Source organism: Coregonus clupeaformis, chromosome 1 (assembly GCF_020615455.1).
Source record: "Coregonus clupeaformis isolate EN_2021a chromosome 1, ASM2061545v1, whole genome shotgun sequence".
Classification (NCBI taxonomy): Eukaryota; Metazoa; Chordata; class Actinopteri; order Salmoniformes; family Salmonidae; genus Coregonus; species Coregonus clupeaformis.
The window spans coordinates 15,351,182-15,370,601 of NC_059192.1; the positions used below are offsets into that span (position 1 = coordinate 15,351,182).

The 19,420-nt window shown below is 43.5% G+C and overlaps 1 protein-coding gene across 1 annotated transcript in view; it reads left to right on the forward strand.

Annotated features, from left to right (window-relative positions):
- The window catches only part of LOC121583935 (potassium voltage-gated channel subfamily H member 1-like), a 125,884-nt gene extending 107,372 nt beyond the window's left edge, over positions 1-18,512 (forward strand). Inside the window, exons 13-14 of the mRNA XM_041899805.1 lie at positions 17,280-17,705; positions 17,811-18,512. Coding sequence (XP_041755739.1) covers positions 17,280-17,705; positions 17,811-18,260 — 876 coding nt within the window. The 3' untranslated portion in view covers positions 18,261-18,512. The remainder of the gene's footprint in view (positions 1-17,279; positions 17,706-17,810) is intronic.
- The last annotated feature ends 908 nt before the right edge of the window (positions 18,513-19,420 follow it).

The window sequence follows — 19,420 nt, forward strand, 5'->3', positions numbered from 1 at the left end:
TTAGATTGAGTTGAGAGGGGCTTAGTGGTGTATTCTGTGTGTGTGTGCGCGCTCCCACAGAGCTTCAGATGGTGTTTGTCAGGCGGTGATATGTGGGCGTGCTGGGTGGGAGGTGGTGCTGGTTGATAGGTACTGTGGTCTGGGTAGGGGGTGGTGGGTGGTAGAGGGCTACTGCGGTGTTTCACCCTACTCTCTTTATACTGCTGTCAGCATGAATGAGAGAGAGCCAAAGGCCATGCTAGACAATAAAGCCACACAATAAACTGCACACAGGCAGAGAGAGAGAGCGCGAGAGAGAGAGTCCACTCCCTATGGCTCTGTTAGTCCTAACGAGGGAGGAGGAGAGAGAAAGAGACTCCAATGTTGGGATCAAGCTCAGCTATCACACTTGGCGACATTGTCATACAATATACTGTATGTCTCATTTGGTTTTAGTCCAACAGATTGATATGGTATAAATCTAACCTCCCAGCTAATGCAGTTTCTCTTTTGTATCTCCCTTTGCTTTGTAACAGCATTCAGGGCAAAGACAGGGAGACAGATTACTAGTGTAAAAAGCTTGAGGTAAAAAGCTTCTTCCCGAGTGGCACAGTGGTCTAAGGCACTGCATCGCAGTGCTAGCTGTGCCACTAGAGATCCTGGTTCGAATCCAGGCTCTGTCGTAGCCGGCCGCGACCGGGAGACCCATGGGGCGGCGCACAATTGGCCCAGCGTCGTCCAGGGTAGGGGAGGGAATGGCCGGCAGGGGTGTAGCTCAGTTGGTAGAGCATGGCGTTTGCAACGCCAGGGTTGTGGGTTCGATTCCCAAGGGGGGCCAGTATGAAAAAAATGATAATAATGTATGCACTCACTAACTGTAAGTCGCTCTGGATAAGAGCGTCTGCTAAATGACTAAAATGTAAATGTAGTGTCACTCATCAAAGCATATAATATGGCTAATGAGCATCTGAAGACATCATGAATACACTACAGCATCAAACTACTCTGTGGTATGTTATGGCTGAGTGGACCCATCTGTGGATGGCAAGTCTTAGAAGATGGAACACACTGTTGTCATTGCCAATGAAGTCGTGAGTTGTCCATGCCCATTAATCTATCAAAGAGAATCAAAATGATACTGCTTGCTTTGCCTTTAGGTTTCTTCTTCCACGCATTCGAATGAGTTGGGTTTGGGTGCAGTATTACTCTGAAAAGACTGTCTTTCAGTTTCAAATTGTGAAAGTAAAGTATAAATAGCAATGATAAGCTAACAGATAGGGATAAAGCATTTTTACATTACTTTGAATAAAACGTTTTGCCGCATTTTATGTTACGATATACATAAACTGTACTTAAATTACCATGGTGGTTGTTTTGTCTTTACGTTTTTCAGAGATCACTGAGCAGACTGAATTTGGTCTGTGTTAGCTTGAGTGGTGTATGAGGCAGGAGAAGGCTATGTTAGCATAACGTCCCCATGAGAAAGTAAGGCTTGAGCCACAGGCGAGTTATACTGACTGAGCACACTTCTTTTCAAAAACACACAATCACACACACTAACACAAACAGATACCCTCTCTCTTAAACACGCAAGCACACACACACACTTCTGCTGCTATGGTTTTAGCACACCCTCACTTGCAGACCTGGTTCTGACAACCTCTGGGCACATAGAGGGAGGTGACGTGTGTGTGTGTTTCTGTCTCTCTGCATGTGTCTGTGTTACCCTGTCTGTGTACAGTGCAATCTAAAGATAAAAGTGAAACACTAACACCTTAATACCTCAGGCCACAATGTTTCATTGTCCACAACACTGTTGTCTTGACTCTTCTGCACACAGCAAGGCACCGGTTCCTCCCTTGAGGTTATATTAAATATTAAAGCAAACCAACAAAGCAACAACAAAGAGAGTTAGATGTAATATGTTTGCTTCCAGACTGTAAGTCCAGTATTGTTGTATTTGTATCTTATTTATAAATCAGGTGTGTGTCTGTGAATGTAAATATACTTATTTGAGTAAGAACGAGGCCTGGTCAATACTTTCCATGTACCTTGCTCTACGTTTTAGGACACCGGGGCCCAGCGGGGCACAATGTGCACAGCTAGTGGGGTCAATTAGAGCTGCCAAAGGGTGGTACACGCCGAGGCAGGTAGCGCTGATGGGAGTCAGACTGGGATATGTACAATTGCCAGGGCAAGCTTTGCTAGGCTTGTGCTGCTTTCTCGCTCCCTTGGTCGGTACACTTGATTACATCGTTTTGACCAGATGGATGAAAGTGGATGGAATTACCGGGGGGAAGGCTAGCTAGCTACTCCATGCACTGCTAACTCAAAGGAGTAGTCAGGCAAGACACAGGGTAATGATAGCTGGTAGCCAGGTATGCAGAAACAGAAAGCTTTATTTACCAGAGGAGTGGGAAATGAAGATGGTCTATATTTTCAGGATAGTGAAAGTAGTGCAAACAGGTATGCTAGCTAATTAGCTGGCTATCAGCACCTGAGTGACTATAACTAGCTAGCCAAGCGCGTGTTAATACCAAGTGCTGACTCGATGTGTGAACCAAGCAACTCGAGGTAAAAAGCTAGGTTTATCTTTTACATGGAAATGTAATGGATGGTGCTTGAAGAAACAGCACCGCATGAGTTTGCCAAGCAAAGCGAATGGGGGTTAGCCCAGAGGTTGCTCGCTAGAAACTCAACAGTTCAGTTAGCTAACTTAGAATGGTGGGGACCAACGGAGAGGTAGTGACTATGATTAGAAGTAGCTAAAGCTAGTGGAAACCTGCTCTTAGCGTGATGCTAAAGCAGTGGAGCTAGCGAGCCAACAGCACTAATTGCATGCAGGCTACAGGTACTAGCTCCACTGCTCCACTAGCTAGCTGACGACAAACAGGGCTGCTAACTGAGGTAACTTTACTCTGTAAAGTAAAGCCAAAGTTATCAGTAAATAGAAAATAAGTAACTCAACACCCCTTGGTGTAGTGGTAACCACTGAGATATAATAAGAACTAGAGACTGCCTCCAAGATGGTGACCCTTGGTTTTCAACGTAATTTACTCACGTTCACATATGCCGTTTCGTGGTTGCTGACATCTTTCTTACTGGGATTTCTCCGCCTGTGCACTAGCGTTCAGTGCGCACTGGACATAAAGCAGTACCGCGCGAACATGCTCCGGGGACTCTGTCAGAGCACCTGGACAGCTAAACAAGCCAACCGGCACTTCCCCTGTCTAGCTGGGGTCATGACCTCAGAGCATGAATATAACATTTTAATAGATTCGGCTGTGAGTGATGGAGAAAAAAAACGGCCTCGCAACTATAATTTGAATAATTCAATGGATGTGTGGTGCACAAAGGTGATGACTAAAGTGTCTTATTAGGAATTTTCTAATTTGACTTCTATGGGGCCATGATTCAGTTAAACTGCAATACCGACACAATACTGTAGGTGCAGTCTAAAGTGTTCTTCCAGACCAGAACACTGGCCTCTTGGTGGTAACCCACACCAGATGGAACAGTAAACTCAATGAGTCCAACCGTTGCGCCAACGTGATTTTAGGACTTCAACTAGTCAGTGTCAACAGTGCGGAGTTTGTGACAACAATGTGTCCTGGGATTTCCTATGATCTTCTATGTAGAAGAACCCCTTACGTTCTGATGACTCTTGTGTAGCTTGTGAGTGTCATAGAGCAAAACATGTTACACGTGCGTGTTCATGAGTGTTGGCTTTTTATAGATAGCTTTTAATAGTTTACTTTACAGACGCTTTTGTAAAAGAACCCGGCCCCAGGCCCCTTTGGGATCCTTGTCTCACAAACACAGCTCTAGCTCAGCCCCCGTTAATCACACAGACTAAATAGATTAATCCAATGGTACAACTCAGAAGTCTGTAGCTTAAACATTAATGTGGATGCTACCATGATTACGGATGATCCTGAATGAATGAGTGAGAAAGTTAGACGCACAAATATAACCCCCCCCCCAAAAAAATAATAATAATAATGTTAACCTCCCCTGTTATTTTAAAGGTGAGAGGTTGGCATGGGGGGGGGGATATGATATTAGTGCATCTGTAACTTTCTCACTCATCATTATTCACGATTCACGATTCATTCAGGATTATCCGTAATCATGATAACATCCACATTAATGTAGAAGTGTTTAGAAACATACTCTATTCTTATTTAAAAAATGTTTTACTCCAAAATGACACAATACATTATTTACCATTCATTTTTATTGGGCACAAAATAATCTGAAACACAACCAAAACAAACAAAATGTATCCAACATATTTGTAGAGTCATAAGCTTGATGTAGTCATTGTGTGCTATGAATATGGGACCAAATACTTTTTACTACTTTAATACACATAAGTGAATTTGTTCCAATACTTTTGGTCCCCTAAAATGGGGGGACTATGTACAAAAAGTACTGTAATTTCTAAACGGTTCACTCGATATGGATGAAAATACCCTCAAATTAAAGCTGACAGTCTGCACTCATAGTCATTGTATCCTTTCAAATCCAAAGTGCTAGAGTACAGAGCCAAAACAACATCATCTGTCACTGTCCCAATACTTTTGGAGCTCACTGTATGTATACTGTATATATGCCATTTCATCTCTCTCTCTCCTTCTCTCTCTCACACACACATACACATGCACACACACTACAACAATCAGCCTGCTCCCTCTTCACTGCATCCATAGTGTTTCCCTAATACAAAGCTGTGTGTACTCTACTCTTCCCAGGCACAGTTATAACCCTCATACTTGATACTCAATACATCCGCCTGAGTGTCACCAACTTCATATGTGACTGACCGGCTCGATTCGGTCTTATGTAGCAACATTTGAAAGTGTTTTTTACATTGGATAAAAGTAGAGACTGGTATATCATACACTACAGTTGAGGAACAATGGGAAAGTAATTCTGCTTTTAAAGTTGATAAACTTGTAACCTCACTTTTGAGAAAATGGCCATTGAATGTTTTGGTACACCTAGTGGAGAGCTCTTCTTTGTCTACACCCATTCAGCATCGTTCACACCCTCTAAAGCCCCACCCATCTCTTTAAGGATTCCCATGTGAGGCCATGTACTAAACAACCAAAGATTTCAAGACTAAAGGCTGGTTTATACTACGGGTGTGTCGTTAATTTAATCTGGAGTGCCAGACTGTGCTCAGAGTGGGCTCTGGACGTTCGTAAACTCAGATTGTCCGTTAGTAAATTCAGAGTGTTTAGCTCTCGGAGCGTTCAGAGCGCACACTGGACGCTCTGACCGAGGAGTAGGGTTGATCCGAGCGTTCTGACCTAACAACAGCAGTCAAGCACCCAAGCTAGCTTGCTAGCTACTTCCAGACACAAATGAGAGAACAGCTCACTCTGACCATTTTACTTGCCCTAGCAGAGCTGGTTAGGCTGTTTATATGTTATCCAGAGCGTTCTTTTGACAACGGCCATATTCAACGTAAATTCGTTAGTTATTCTGCTCTCTGGCACACTCAGACGAGAGTGCTCTGAAATCGGAGTAGATAGCCAGAGCGAATTTACTAGCTACATCTATCAACAGTTGTTGCAGTGATATCATCAACATTCTATTGAAATGGTTACTTGCATAGTAGTGGAGTCTTTTGTTTAGACATGTGGCTAGCTAGCTAAACAATTAACCATAATCCCAACTCATAACGTTACTACCCTGCATGAATCTGCAGGTAGCTAACCAACCAGGTTCTATGTTAGCTAGCTAACATTAGGCTATAACTAGCAATGCAAATGGCTCTAAGATACAAATAATATAACTACACAGATCATACACGTAATTTTAGCTAGCGAGCCAGCCAGCTAACGTTAGCTAGCTAGCTAACAATAAACTTTAACTTGAAATGAAAACGACTATCTACAGTGAGGGAAAAAAGTATTTGATCCCCTGCTGATTTTGTACTTTTGCCCACTGACAAAGAAATTATCAGTCTATAATTTTAATGATAGGTTTATTTGAACAGTGAGAGACAGAATAACAACAAAAAAATCCAGAAAAACGCATGTCAGAAATGTTATAAATTGATAAATAAGTATTTGACCCCCTCTCAATCAGAAAGATTTCTGGCTCCCAGGTGTCTTTTATACAGGTAACAAGCTGAGATTAGAAGCACACTCTTAAAGGGAGTGCTCCTAATCTCAGTTTGTTACCTGTATAAAAGACACCTGTCCACAGAAGCAATCAGTCAATCAGATTCCAAACTCTCCACCATGGCCAAGACCAAAGAGCAAGATTGTAGACCTACACAAGGCTGGAATGGGCTACAAGACCATCGCCAAGCAGCTTGGTGAGAAGGTGACAACAGTTGGTGCGATTATTCGCAAATGGAAGACACCTGTCCACAGAAGCAATCAATCAGATTCCAAACTTTCCACCATGGCCAAGACCAAAGAGCTCTCCAAGGATGTCAGGGACAAGATTGTAGACCTACACAAGGCTGGAATGGGCTACAAGACCATCGCCAAGCAGCTTGGTGAGAAGGTGACAACAGTTGGTGCGATTATTCGCAAATGGAAGAAACACAAAAGAACTGTCAATCTCCCTCGGCCTGGGGCTCCATGCAAGATCTCACCTCGTGGAGTTGCAATGATCATGAGAACGGTGAGGAATCAGCCCAGAACTACACGGGAGGATCTTGTCAATGATCTCAAGGCAGCTGGGACCATAGTCACCAAGAAAACAATTGGTAACATACTACGCCCTGAAGGACTGAAATCCTGCAGCGCCCTTTAAGAGTGTGCTCCTAATCTCAGCTCGTTACCTGTATAAAAGACACCTGGGAGCCAGAAATCTTTCTGATTGAGAGGGGGTCAAATACTTATTTCCCTCATTAAAATGCAAATCAATTTATAAACATTTTTACATGCGTTTTTCTGGATTTTTTTGTTGTTATTCTGTCTCACTGTTCAAATAAACCTACCATTAAAATTATAGACTGATCATTTCTTTGTCAGTGGGCGAACATACAAAATCATCAGGGGATCAAATACTTGTTTCCCTCACTGTAACTAAATTAGAAATGTGTAATTTCAGAAAATTGGACGCTTCTCCCTCTCTGTCACGGATGCCATGGTTGCCCTTAGTTTGAAGATGTAATCCGGAGACAGGTGTTTTATACAACAGCCTTCTGTGTGTTCTCTTTTCGACTCCGTCTGCATATTTGCAATCAAAAGCCAGAATCTTCTTCATCTCCTTAGCTATCGTACTCTAATTCCACTGATTTCAAAACTCGGTCCTCCAGAAAGTGGAGAGCAACACTTATGTAGTTCTACTATGTGATATATTTTTTTTAAAAGTGGCGTTAGAAAGGATTACCTACATTTAAAAAAAACATACTGACCAGCTCATGATATAGACAGAAACGTGCTACATGGCAGACCAATCCGAACTCATCTCTCGGCATATCCAGCCCACTCATTATCTCAGCCAATCATGGCTAGCGGGAAGGTTGCTGTCTTTTTCTGTGGCTAAACCAACTAGGCTCGTAATTTAACAATTGTATTAATATTTACAGATGGCATATCAGTTTGTTATTAAGGCACATGAAAGTTCACATGTTCCAGAAGACATTCTTGCCAAAAAACGTTAGCGTTCAAATGGCTCTCTTGTGAAGTAGTGACGCGCGACATACGCCTAGTTTCCTGAAATGAGTCATATATAGCCTCCCAGAAGAAAGGCACACGGACACCCACACTTCAGGTTGACTTGGTTTTTATCTGCAGTAAAAGATATCAAACAGTGATGACAGGCATTGACAGGGACGGTCACAGTCACACGTTCACTGCTCTCAGAATATCTCTCTCAGACTCAATGCACAAAGTGATTGTAAAGTATAAATGCATTGTGTTTAGAAAATAACAAAAATACAGTGAAGCATACCTGTAGTAAAAGATATCAAACAGTGATGACAGGCATTGACAGGATGGTCACAGCCACATGTTCACCGGTTAGGTAGGACACAAGATATCTTTTAGATAGGAGCAACAGTAATGATACATGCCCTCAATGTAAAGTGACATCAATCCATAAATACAGAGCACAAGTACAACCCTTTTTATATAAACCTTTTAAGGTTGTAAGAAAATAAACATTCACTTAATATTTAAATAAAGAAGTCTTGAATTACCAATAAACCACCTACTAGCAATAGCTAGCGTGACATTACAGTGCACTGACTGACGGTGCTATTTAGCTCGTCATTAACATGGCTAGCTAAACTAGCAAACACTTGATTAACTTGCCGAAAAAGGCTTTAAATACATTAACGGCAACATAAATATATACATAGTCACATTCGCTATTGACTTTGGGTTATATGAACCAGTTTTACAAAGACACTATTGTGTTATACAGTTTCAAACGTTTTTTATGTACAAAGGAAGGAGACACAAACCTGCTCTCAGTATATCTCTCTGACTGACGAGCAGGCAGACCAACTTTCCAAATAGGGGAGAAGTACTCAAAACCCACTAGCTGTTCTTTCAAGGAAAATAATACAAAAATGGTAAGTCTGAAGACCTCTCGTATTGTCAACCTTGCTACAATGGCAGCAAATACTTTTATGAAATCAACAACACATAATGAAAGGAAACTTTATTAATATCACACCTTTTTCTGAAGTGAATGGTTTCACCCACTACTCTGCCTTCGAACGGCACCGTTCTTTGATATCTACATTGCGCACTCAATCAACACTGAATACACCTAGCCTACTTAATACTCTGTATCACTAATATCCATGACTTAACAGGACATTTAAGAGTGTTGCTATGGTCTCTGACATGTCAGGCTCTCTAACAAGCATTTTCATGGCTTCAACGAGTCTCTTTACTGGTCTAACAACCCTTCCATACCTTGTACGTGTCACACTACCCTCCCCTAAATTATTCTTAGATCTTTTGTGAATTGACTGTAACACTGTCTTTTAGGGGAGATAGTCTGCTGCTTCGGGCCTGCTCAGTTGTGCCAACTTCACTGACCCTGGTACTATTCCGGGTGGGCGATTTGCTTGTTTGAACTTGATCACTTGGGCCAAAGTCACTGACTCTTATACTGCTCTTGGAGGGTGTTTCTATCTGATCAGCCAAGGGTTACAAGCTATCATCCTCAGAGTGGGAAGGGTCTCCTTCTGGGTCTCTGTCACTATTGCTCAGAAATTCGGAATGCTCCACGTGACCAGAGTCACTTCTTCTAGATTCCTGCTCAATTTCAGCATCTCCCAATGAATCAGTTTCTCCATTACTCTCTTGTCCTATCAATGAGGACCCGGAGGCGTCCATAGCCTCATTTAATACTTTTGGACTTTGACTGCAGAGGATCCAGACTGCAGTTCTCTGGTCATCACTGCCCACATCCACATCCGGTAGTGGGTTTGGTCTCATACTTCTGGCATCTGCAAAACTCTCCTCTGAAAGGATGGAGGGAACGGTTGTATCCTCTTCAGCCTCTCCAATCGGAAGAAAGTTCACAGGAAGTAAGAAGTCGTGGTGTACAACCTTTCTCTTGTCTGTGGAATGGTTGACTACTCTGTAGATGTGCAGATCTGGGTTGCTCCAGCTGATGTCAGACGGTAGATTCCCACACATCTGCCAATTTCCGTTTGCCCCGTTCTTTCTTGTTGGCTAAGAGAACTTTTCCACCGACCTCCAGTGTACATCCTCTCACCTTCTTGTCATATTCGCTTGCCTGCTTCTTCTGTGCCTTTGATGTGTTCTTCTGTGCGACACCCACTGCCTCCTGAAGATCTCTTTGAAAGGAGTCTACAAATTCGCTATAACCCAAAACGGTCTCGTCTCTCAGAACACTTCCAAACATGGCATCGACCAGTAGCTGTGGGGTCCGCCCAAACATTAAGTAAAAAGGGGCAAACCCAGTTGTCTCATGTACAGTCGTGGTCAAAAGTTTTGAGAATGACACACATATTAATTTTCACGATGCCAATTTGCATATTCTCCAGAATGTTATGAAGAGTGATCAGATGAATTGCAATTAATTGCAAAGTCCCTCTTTGCCATGAAAATGAACTTAATCCCCCCAAAACATTTCCATTGCATTTCAGCCCTGCCACAAAAGGACCAGCTGACATCATGTCAGTGATTCTCTCGTTAACACAGGTGAGAGTGTTGACGAGGCCAAGGCTGGAGATCACTATTTCATGCTGATTGAGTTAGAATAACAGACTGGAAGCTTTGAAACGAGGGTGGTGCTTGAAATCACTGTTTTTCCTCTGTTAACCATGGTTACCTGCAAGGTAACACGTGCCATCATCATTGCTTTGCACAAAAGGGCTTCACAGGCAAGGAAATTGCTGCTAGTAAGATTGCACCTAAATCAACCATTAATCAGATAATCAAGAACTTCAAGGAGAGAGGTTCAATTGCTGTGAAGAAGGCTTCAGGGCGCCCAAGAAAGTCCAGCAAGTGCCAGGACTGTCTCCTAAAGTTGATTTAGCTGCGGGATCGGGGCACCACCAGTGCAGAGCTTGCTCAGGAATCGCAGCAGGCAGGTGTGAGTGCATCTGCACGCACAGTGAGGCGAAGACTTTTGGAGGATGGCCTGGTGTCAAGAAGGGCAGCGAGGAAGCCACTTCTCTCCTGGAAAAACATCAGGGACAGACTGATATTGTGCAAAAGGTGCAGGGATTGGACTGCTGAGGACTGGGGTAAAGTCATTTTATCTGATGAATCCCCTTTCCGATTGTTTGGGGCATCCGGAAAAAAGCTTGTCCTGAGAAGACAAGGTGAGCACTACCATCAGTCCTGTGTCATACCAACAGTAAAGCATCCTGAGGCCATTAATGTGTGGGGTTGCTTCTCAGTTAAGGGAGTGGGCTCACTCACAATTTTGCCTAAGAACACAGCCATGAATAAAGAATGGTACCAACACATCCTCCAAGAGCAATTTCTCCCAACCATCCAATAACAGTTTGGTGACAAACAATGCCTTTTCCAGCATGATGGTGCACCTTGCCATAAGGCAAAAGTGATAACTAAGTGGCTCGGGGAACAAAACATCGACATTTTGGGTCCATGGCCAGGAAACTCCCCAGACCTTAATCCCATTGAGAACTTGTGGTCAATCCTCAAGAGGCGGGTGGACAAACAAAAACCCACAAATTCTGACAAGCTCCAAGCATTGATTATGCAAGAATGGGCTGCCATCAGTCAGGATGTGGCCCAGAAGTTAATTGACAGCATGCCAGGGCGGATTGCAGAGGTCTTGAAAAAGAAGGGTAAACACTGCAAATATTGACTCTTTGCATAAACTTAATGTAATTGTCAATATAAGCCTTTGACACTTATGGAATGCTTGTAATTATACTTCAGTATACCATAGTAACATCTGACAAATATATCTAAAAACACTGAAGCAGCAAACTTTGTGAAGACCAATACTTGTCATTCTCAAAACTTTTGACCACGACTGTACAGTACAGTTATATGCAAACGTGAGGGTTTGTATCATCTGAGGCCATTTCTCTTTTGTCCGTGGAGGCAAGGCTCGAATCATATTCCCCAAAGTACGATTAAATCTTTCTGTTTGCCCATTGCACAATGGGTGATACGGAGTTGTGTGAGATTTCTTCACTCCTGCCAGGTCCATTCGCTCTGATATCAGCTTGCTCTCAAAGTTGGCTCCTTGGTCACTTAAAAAGACGCAGAGGAAAACCGTAAATACAGAAAAAGTTGTTCCACAGTTTCTGGGCAACTTGTTTTGCTGTCTGATTTGTACAAGGGAAGGCGTGAGCTACTTTGGTAAAATACTCTGTTACTACTAGTATGTCAATATTCTTTCCATCCTTTCCTTCAGCTGACCAGAAATCAATATAGACCAACTCTAGTGGCGCACTTGTCTTAATCGATTCAAGAGGAGCTCTTGCCTCAAGTCTTCTTAACTTGCTCAGAACACAACGTCTACATCTCATGACAGTCTTTCACCTGTTCGTCCATACCAACCCCAAATAACCTCTGTCTGATGAGGTGTAAGGTTCTTGCTTGGCCTTGGTGTACAGCAACACATCCGCCTTCAGGGACAAAGGTACAATGAACTGATATCACTTCTTTCCAGGTTTTGTCCTTTGATTTCCTGTACAGTATTCCATCCTTGTATTCCAACTTTTCCCAATGTTTCAAAAGTTTCTGCACGTCCACTGTTTCATGTTCTCTTTCACGATGTGATGGTCTCTGTTTTCTTTCCACATAATAGGTAGCACAAGCCAATGTCTCATCTGCTTGCTGCTTCTCCAATTTGTAAGTCGCTCTGGATAAGAGTGTCTGCTAAATGACAAAAATTTAAATGTAAATGTAATCTCCTAGTGAAAAAGCGGGAGCGCTGGGTAACCTCCCTGCAGCAGATGTTGGGATAGCTGCATCAAAGGGACAGTGCACATGGATATGATCCCCTGTCGGTCCAAGCTGTTGTCAAGGAGTGCCTTCACTTCATCACCAGAGACCTCAGCAGACTTTGCACCTTGATTGGACCCTGTCAAGCCACTGTCTGGCGGGGCTTAGCAACTCACAGACAGCCGGAGTGTCTCTTGTACGTTCTCTGCTGTGACGTGTTGCGTGGTACCATCCCTGACGAACGGTACACAGCTTAGTAAGTCGGCGGATATGTTCTGTGGCCCAGGTATGTATTTCAGATCAAAGTCATACGGGGCTAGCTTCTCCACCCACCTCTACTCGCAGGCATCTAGTTTAGGTTTTGTCAGTATGTGAGTGAGTGGGTTATTATCTGTTAGGACAGTAAACTGGACACCCTTTAGCCAGTGACAACATGTTTCACATACGGCCCATTTCAATGCAAGAAACTCTAGACGATTGGGCTGGATATCTTGCTTGGGATTTGTTGAGGGATTTACTAGCAAACACAATGGGTCTATTTTTACTCTCTCCCTCTGGGATCTGGCTCAGAACAGCGCCTAGGTCGTCAATTGAAGCATCAGTCGAAAGTATGAAGGGTTTACTAAAGTCTGGGTGCGCTAAAACTACAGCGTTTATTTATCACAGCTGCTTTTAAGTCATCAAAGGCAAGTTGACACTCACTCGTCCATTCTTCAGGAGTCAGCCTCCGGGACGGCCTACTCTTAAGTCTTGCCATTTGTATATTTTCATTTGGTTTTCGGTCCCGCTGTTAAACAGTACAGTGGCTTGGCGATGTTTGAAAACCCTTTGATAAAGTGGGAGTAATAGTTCAGAATTCAGAGAAATGACTGGACCCTCTTCAGTCCAGGGGTTTTCCCATCCATCTCCATGAGATCAGCATATGTCATCTCACTGATGGCCGTCACTTTTCCCTCGTCAGTCTGGATCTCTTTTTGAGATATCACATGGCCCAAGAATTTCACAGAACGCCTAAAGAAGTGGCACTTCTTTGGGGCAAGCTTCAAGTTGTTGTTCGAGAGTCTACTGAAAACCAGCTCCAACCGTTCAAGTGCTTCTTTTTCACTTTTATCAAAGACTAGTAAGTCATCTAGATAGCACAAAAGGGAGAGAGAGTTCTGGTCCCCAAAGATTGACATCATCAACCCATTTCTTTCAACACATCAGCATATGTGCGTTTTGCTGTCTGTTCAGTTGTGGTTCCAATGACATTCTTTGCGACATCTTGTTAATCAGCACATTGTCCACAGCAGCTGCTGTTTAACTCCAGGTCTTCCAATGCTATACAGGGGTACACATCTGCTAGTTTTGCACTGCGCTTCAGTGTAACCGGGCGATCTTGGAGATTAACCACCTTCACAGGGATCCATTTGTCACCCCACAGCGGGCATACAGTACGACCCACTAACACACTCCTCTGTGTTGCTTGGGATGTTGTGGGCTCTACAATAACAGTACTGCCAATGGAAAAGGACCCTTTTCCTTTCAGCCTAAGTGTTCATGTTTTGGGGATAGTGTCACACACTGGTCGAGAACGACAGTGGCAACTTTTTTTTCAGGCATTTTACTTCCTTGCCAACGGTCAACATTTGCCAGTATGCTTAGAAGTGCATCTGATTCATCAGAAAGGCCATTGGCTGGTTGTGATATTGTTTTCCAATATTCCTCTGTACTTTTCAGTTGATGAAGGACATGTTTCAGTACATTTGTTCCAATGATCATGTCGTCAGTATGCCCTGGCACAACTAAGACTGGCACCAGCAGTTCATTAATTCGATATGGCGCTCATATTCACATTTGGGATCGACCTGTTGCCCTCCACATCCAACGAGTACTACAGGAGTGGACATTTTTGAGCTTTCAGTTTTCCAAATGCCTGAAGGTACCATGTTCATCTGTACAAACAATAGTACGCAAGTATAAACACCATGGGACCACGCAGCCGTCATACCGCTCAGGAAGGAGACGCGTTCTGTCTCCTAGAGATGAACATACTTTGGTGCGAAAAGTGCAAATCAATCCCAGAACAACAGCAAAGGACCTTGTGAAGATGCTGGAGGAAACAGGTACAAAATTATCTATATCCACAGTAAAACAAGTCCTATATCGATATAAACTGAAAGGCCGCTCAGCAAGGAAGAAGCCACTGCTCCAAAACCGGCATAAAAAAGCCAGAATACGGTTTGCAACTGCACATGAGGACAAAGATCGCACTTTTTTGAGAAATGTCCTCTGGTCTGATGAAACAAAAATAGAACTGTTTGGCCATAATGACCATCGTTATGTTTGGAAGAAAAAGGGGATAGCTTGCAAGAACACCATCCCAAACGTGAAGCACGGGGGTGGCAGCATCATGCTGTGAGGGTGCTTTGCTGCAGGAGGGACTGGTGCACTTCACAAAATAGATGGCATCATGAGGAAGGAAAATTATGTGGATATATTGAAGCAACATCTCAAGACATCAGTCAGGAAGTTGTGTACCGTCAAATGGTCGCAAATGGGTCTTCCAAATGGACAATGACCCCAAGCATACTTCCAAAGTTGTGGCAAAATGGCTTAAGGGCAACAAAGTCAAGGTATTGGAGTGGCCATCACAAAGACCTGACCTCAATCCTATAGAACATTTGTGGGCAGAACTGAAAAACCGTGTGCGAGCAAGAGGCCTACAAACCTGACTCAGTTACACCAGCTCTGTCAGGAGGAATGGGCCAAAATTCACCCAACTTATTGTGGGAAGCTTGTGGAAGGCTACCCGAAACGTTTGACCCAAGTTAAACAATTTAAAGGCAATGCTACCAAATACTAATTGAGTGTATGTAAACTTCTGACGCACTGGGAATGTGATGAAAGAAATAAAAGCTGAAATAAATCATTCTCTCTACTATTATTCTGACATTTCACATTCTTAAAATAAAGTGGTGATCCTAACTGACTTAAAACAGGGAATTTTTACTAGGATTAAATGTCAGGAATTGTGAAAAACTGAGTTTAAATGTATTTGGTGAAGGTGTATGTAAACTTCCGACTTCAACTGTACATAGTCACATTCGCTATTGACTTTGAGTTATATGAACCAGTTTTCCAAAGACACTATTGTGTTATACAGTTTCAAACAGTTTTTATGTGCAGAGGAAGGAGACACGAACCTGCTCTCAGAATATCTCTCTCAGACTGAAGAGCAGGCAGCAGACCAACTTTCCAAATAGGGGAAAGGCACTCAAAACCCACTAGTTGTTCTTTCAAGGAAAATAATACAAAAATGGTAAGTCTGAAGACCTCTCGTATTGCCAACCTTGCGACAATGGCAGCAAATATTTGTATGAATTCGACAACACATAATGAAAGGAAACTTTATTAATATCACACCTTTTTCTGAAGTGAATGGTTTCACCCACTACTTTGCCCATGGACGACGGTGTTCTTTGATATCTACATTGCGCGCAGCACGATCGAGGTTGATGGAAACTCTACATTTTCACTTTGTCACACGTGCCGTGCAGCGTATGACAGGGGTCGGAACATTAATAGAATATCGGTCAGGGTGACTGGGCTATGGCCTAATTATAATACAGGCTAGGATTTGAGGTGGTGGGAGGACAATTTGTTTGCATCCCAAATGTCACCATATTTCCTATTTAGTGCACTAATTTGGACCATGACCCATAGGACTCTGGTCAAAAGTAGTGCACTATGTAGGGAATAGCGTGCTAAATGAGACTTAACCTTACATCACCAGTAATGTGATTACTATGTCATGAAGATTTGATTTAATTATCCTATCTGTAAATACACCAGTGGTCTTGATGAAACAGTTCCTCATCTCTCAAGAGACTATGTCACACCTCGGAACAAATACAATTAAGCCTTTACTGTGGTAATCCTATGCCGCTAGAAATGTGTTGTGCATGAATGGTTTAAATCAGGGGTGTCATACCTTGAGTAAAACATTAATATTTGTGTTTATTTATGGAGGGGGGGGGGGTTCTTGACTGTGTCCAGCTCGCTAAAAATCACTGAAATGAAAACTAGACAGTCAAGGAGCATAGACAATTCCAAAAACAATGGATAGATGAAATTTTTTTGCTAATTTTGAGGGTGAGGAAGTATAAGACATTTTCAGTGCTGCCCTCTGGACCTCGAGTGAAGACCGAATGTGGCCCCCGGGCAAAATGAGTTTGATACCACTGGTTTAAATAACGTAATCTGTGGGACAACATTTTATGTATGAGGTAATTTTTCAACATAAATACACCCAAATATTTTTCTCTCAGCAAAATGTCACCCAGAATAAGCTAAAATGTCTGCTTTGTGTTTTGGTTAATGGTCTGCTAAAGAATGAATGAGTTTCAGTAGAGAAAAATTAACTGGTGCTAGAAACGAGAGGAGCCATTTATATTTAATGATTTCCTTTGAGGGACTCAGCAAAAGGCATTATTTGCTGTGTTTTCCGTAAGATGGGTTTAAATTAGGGATGAGGGGGGTGTGCAGCACTGTACCTCCACTTTCATGCATTAAGCTCCATTGCTGTATGCTTACCTACTTTAGATACTTACCTGCGTGCTAGTCTTACCTGTCAGAGAGGCTCATTATCGAACAGAGCTGAATTTGGTGCAGAACGTAGTTCACTCTACACCCACATTTACATGGTTTTTCACTTACCTAGACAGACTGTTTTAAAGTGCATATTCTGGTTATTTGGTTCGTTTCAGCAACCTCTGGTTAGGTTAGACAGCCCACCCAACTCACAGCATAGCCTACATAACACAGGATTGAGTTCATGGCATCACAGTTCTGTCCTCAGGCAAGTTATCATAGAGTATGTGCAAACAAAACAAGTTTCATTTAACTAATCAAGAGTCTCTTGTCTCTCTACAGATTGTGTTCAGAAAAATCAGCGATGTGAAACGGGAGGAAGAGGAGCGCCTGAGACGAAAGAATGAGGCGCCCCTCAATCTCCCGCCGGACCACCCGGTGCGTCGGCTCTTCCAGCGGTTTCGTCAGCAGAAGGAGGCCCGTATACATCAGGAGCAGGCGGACCCAGCCGACGACATGGAGAGAGGCCAAACCGTGAATGTCGAGCCCACTCCCATTCATGAAATCCTCGCCACCACCAGCATTGTCACCGTTACCGAAAGCCCAGCCACACCCATTCCTTCGGTCTCCATATTGGCCTCCACAACCTCCAGATCGTCAGACAAAGCCAAGCTCCAGGCCCCGTCTCTCCGAGTGTTCGAGCCGGCCAAGGTCAAAGGCTGGGGACGCTTCAAGGACTCCATGGCCAAGGAGTCCAACTGGAACAAGGTATGAAACATAAAATATTTAGGCCAGGATTCACAGTTTGTCGAGAATGCGCCTCGGTTGAATCCAGCCATCTTCATTAATACAATTATGTTCTTAATTTCCAAGGTGTCCAAAGCGGAGTCCATGGAGACGCTACCCGAGCGGAGCAAGGCAGGGGCAGCCCACGAGTCCCAGACCTCGCTGAAGAAAACCGACTCGTGCGACAGCGGCATCACCAAGAGCGATCTGCGTCTAGACAACGTAGGGGACGGCTCCCGCACCACAGGCACCACGCCACAGGACCGCAGCCCTGTGGCACCCCCTGAGGTGGCCAAGCAGCACGCCTTCTACCCCATTCCAGAGCAGACTCTCCAGGCTTCTGTTCTGGAGCTCAAGCTGGAGCTCAAAGAAGACTTGAAAGCCTTGAACACCCGCATGGCCGGCCTGGAGGCCAAGCTAGCAGAGGCTCTGAAGCTCCTCAAGGTCCAAAGGAGAGCTCCCAGCTCCCCCAAGCCTCTCTTTGAGATCTCCAGACCCACCACACCAGACTCGGACAAGGAGGACATATTTTCGTAGAAGCAAAAAAGGGACGTACGTTGAGAGTGTGAAGACAGGCAACAGATTCAGAAAATCTTTATTGTCCCAATGCTGGGCAATTTGGTCACAGGGCCACAGATTCTGGGAGTTGTTGGTGTATCTCAGCTGAGGCCATTTATTGGCCCTCACCTTGCCGATGCCTGTGAAAGCAGCAGATGATGGAGCTACGATGCTGTTAATTTAAAGAGGACCTGGTGGTTTTACCCGTAGGTTATCGAACCTTGGAGTTGACCCCGTCGGTCACTTTGGAGAATCTGGGGTGTGCGCAGTGAAAGGGGTCTAGGTGCACTGCAGTGACCTTTAGACCACCATGGGTTTGGCTACCCTCTCTGTGACCCACAGACACAGGTTCACAGCTATACTCTTGTGTTCTCCTAGTCTGCTTGTGCACATCGGCTGTATATTTCGGTTGATACTTTTTTCCACCAGTCCATGGAGTTCAAGAGCAGAGCAGCAATTAATTCATTATTATTCACCATCATTATCCTTATAGATCTCCAATGAGATCACTATCTTTATCAGTGGTTCTCAGAGTACAGTATCTATAAGGGGTGAATCCATCTTTTGCTTTTCCACTATCTTTGAACCACCAGTGTACAATGCATTCTTTATGTATTCAGGATGTTATTCTATCACCGTGTAATACTTTACAAGACTTTATGTATACCTTGGTGTTGCCTTGATAAATGCAAAAGGCTATACAAGCATTCTGCACAGGTGGTACTGTATATTGAGCTTTGCACTTGCTATAAGCATTCAATATAGATCTTGCTCCTGGCATTCTATTCTATCAATGCATTCATAAATGCATTACACACAGATGGTTCACAGAACATATTACAGTAGGTATTGTTTTTACAACTTTACTACTGTACTCTGTGTCATCATTGGATCACCTTGTTGCCCAATCAGAGCTCAGGACCATTACGTTTCAACCAAGGAATCTTTTGGTCTGTGCGCAGAGAACCCTAACTGTCCGATCAAAGACCAGCATGGTCTTCTGAAAGAACTCAAACCCCCTTTTAGACTGACTGACCATAACCATATGTCTTAGCAGTTCTCTGTTCAATCTGATATCCATAGCCAAGAAACCAACAAACAACCACCTTTGTTGAATGCTTCGTCTTTATTCTTGGCCG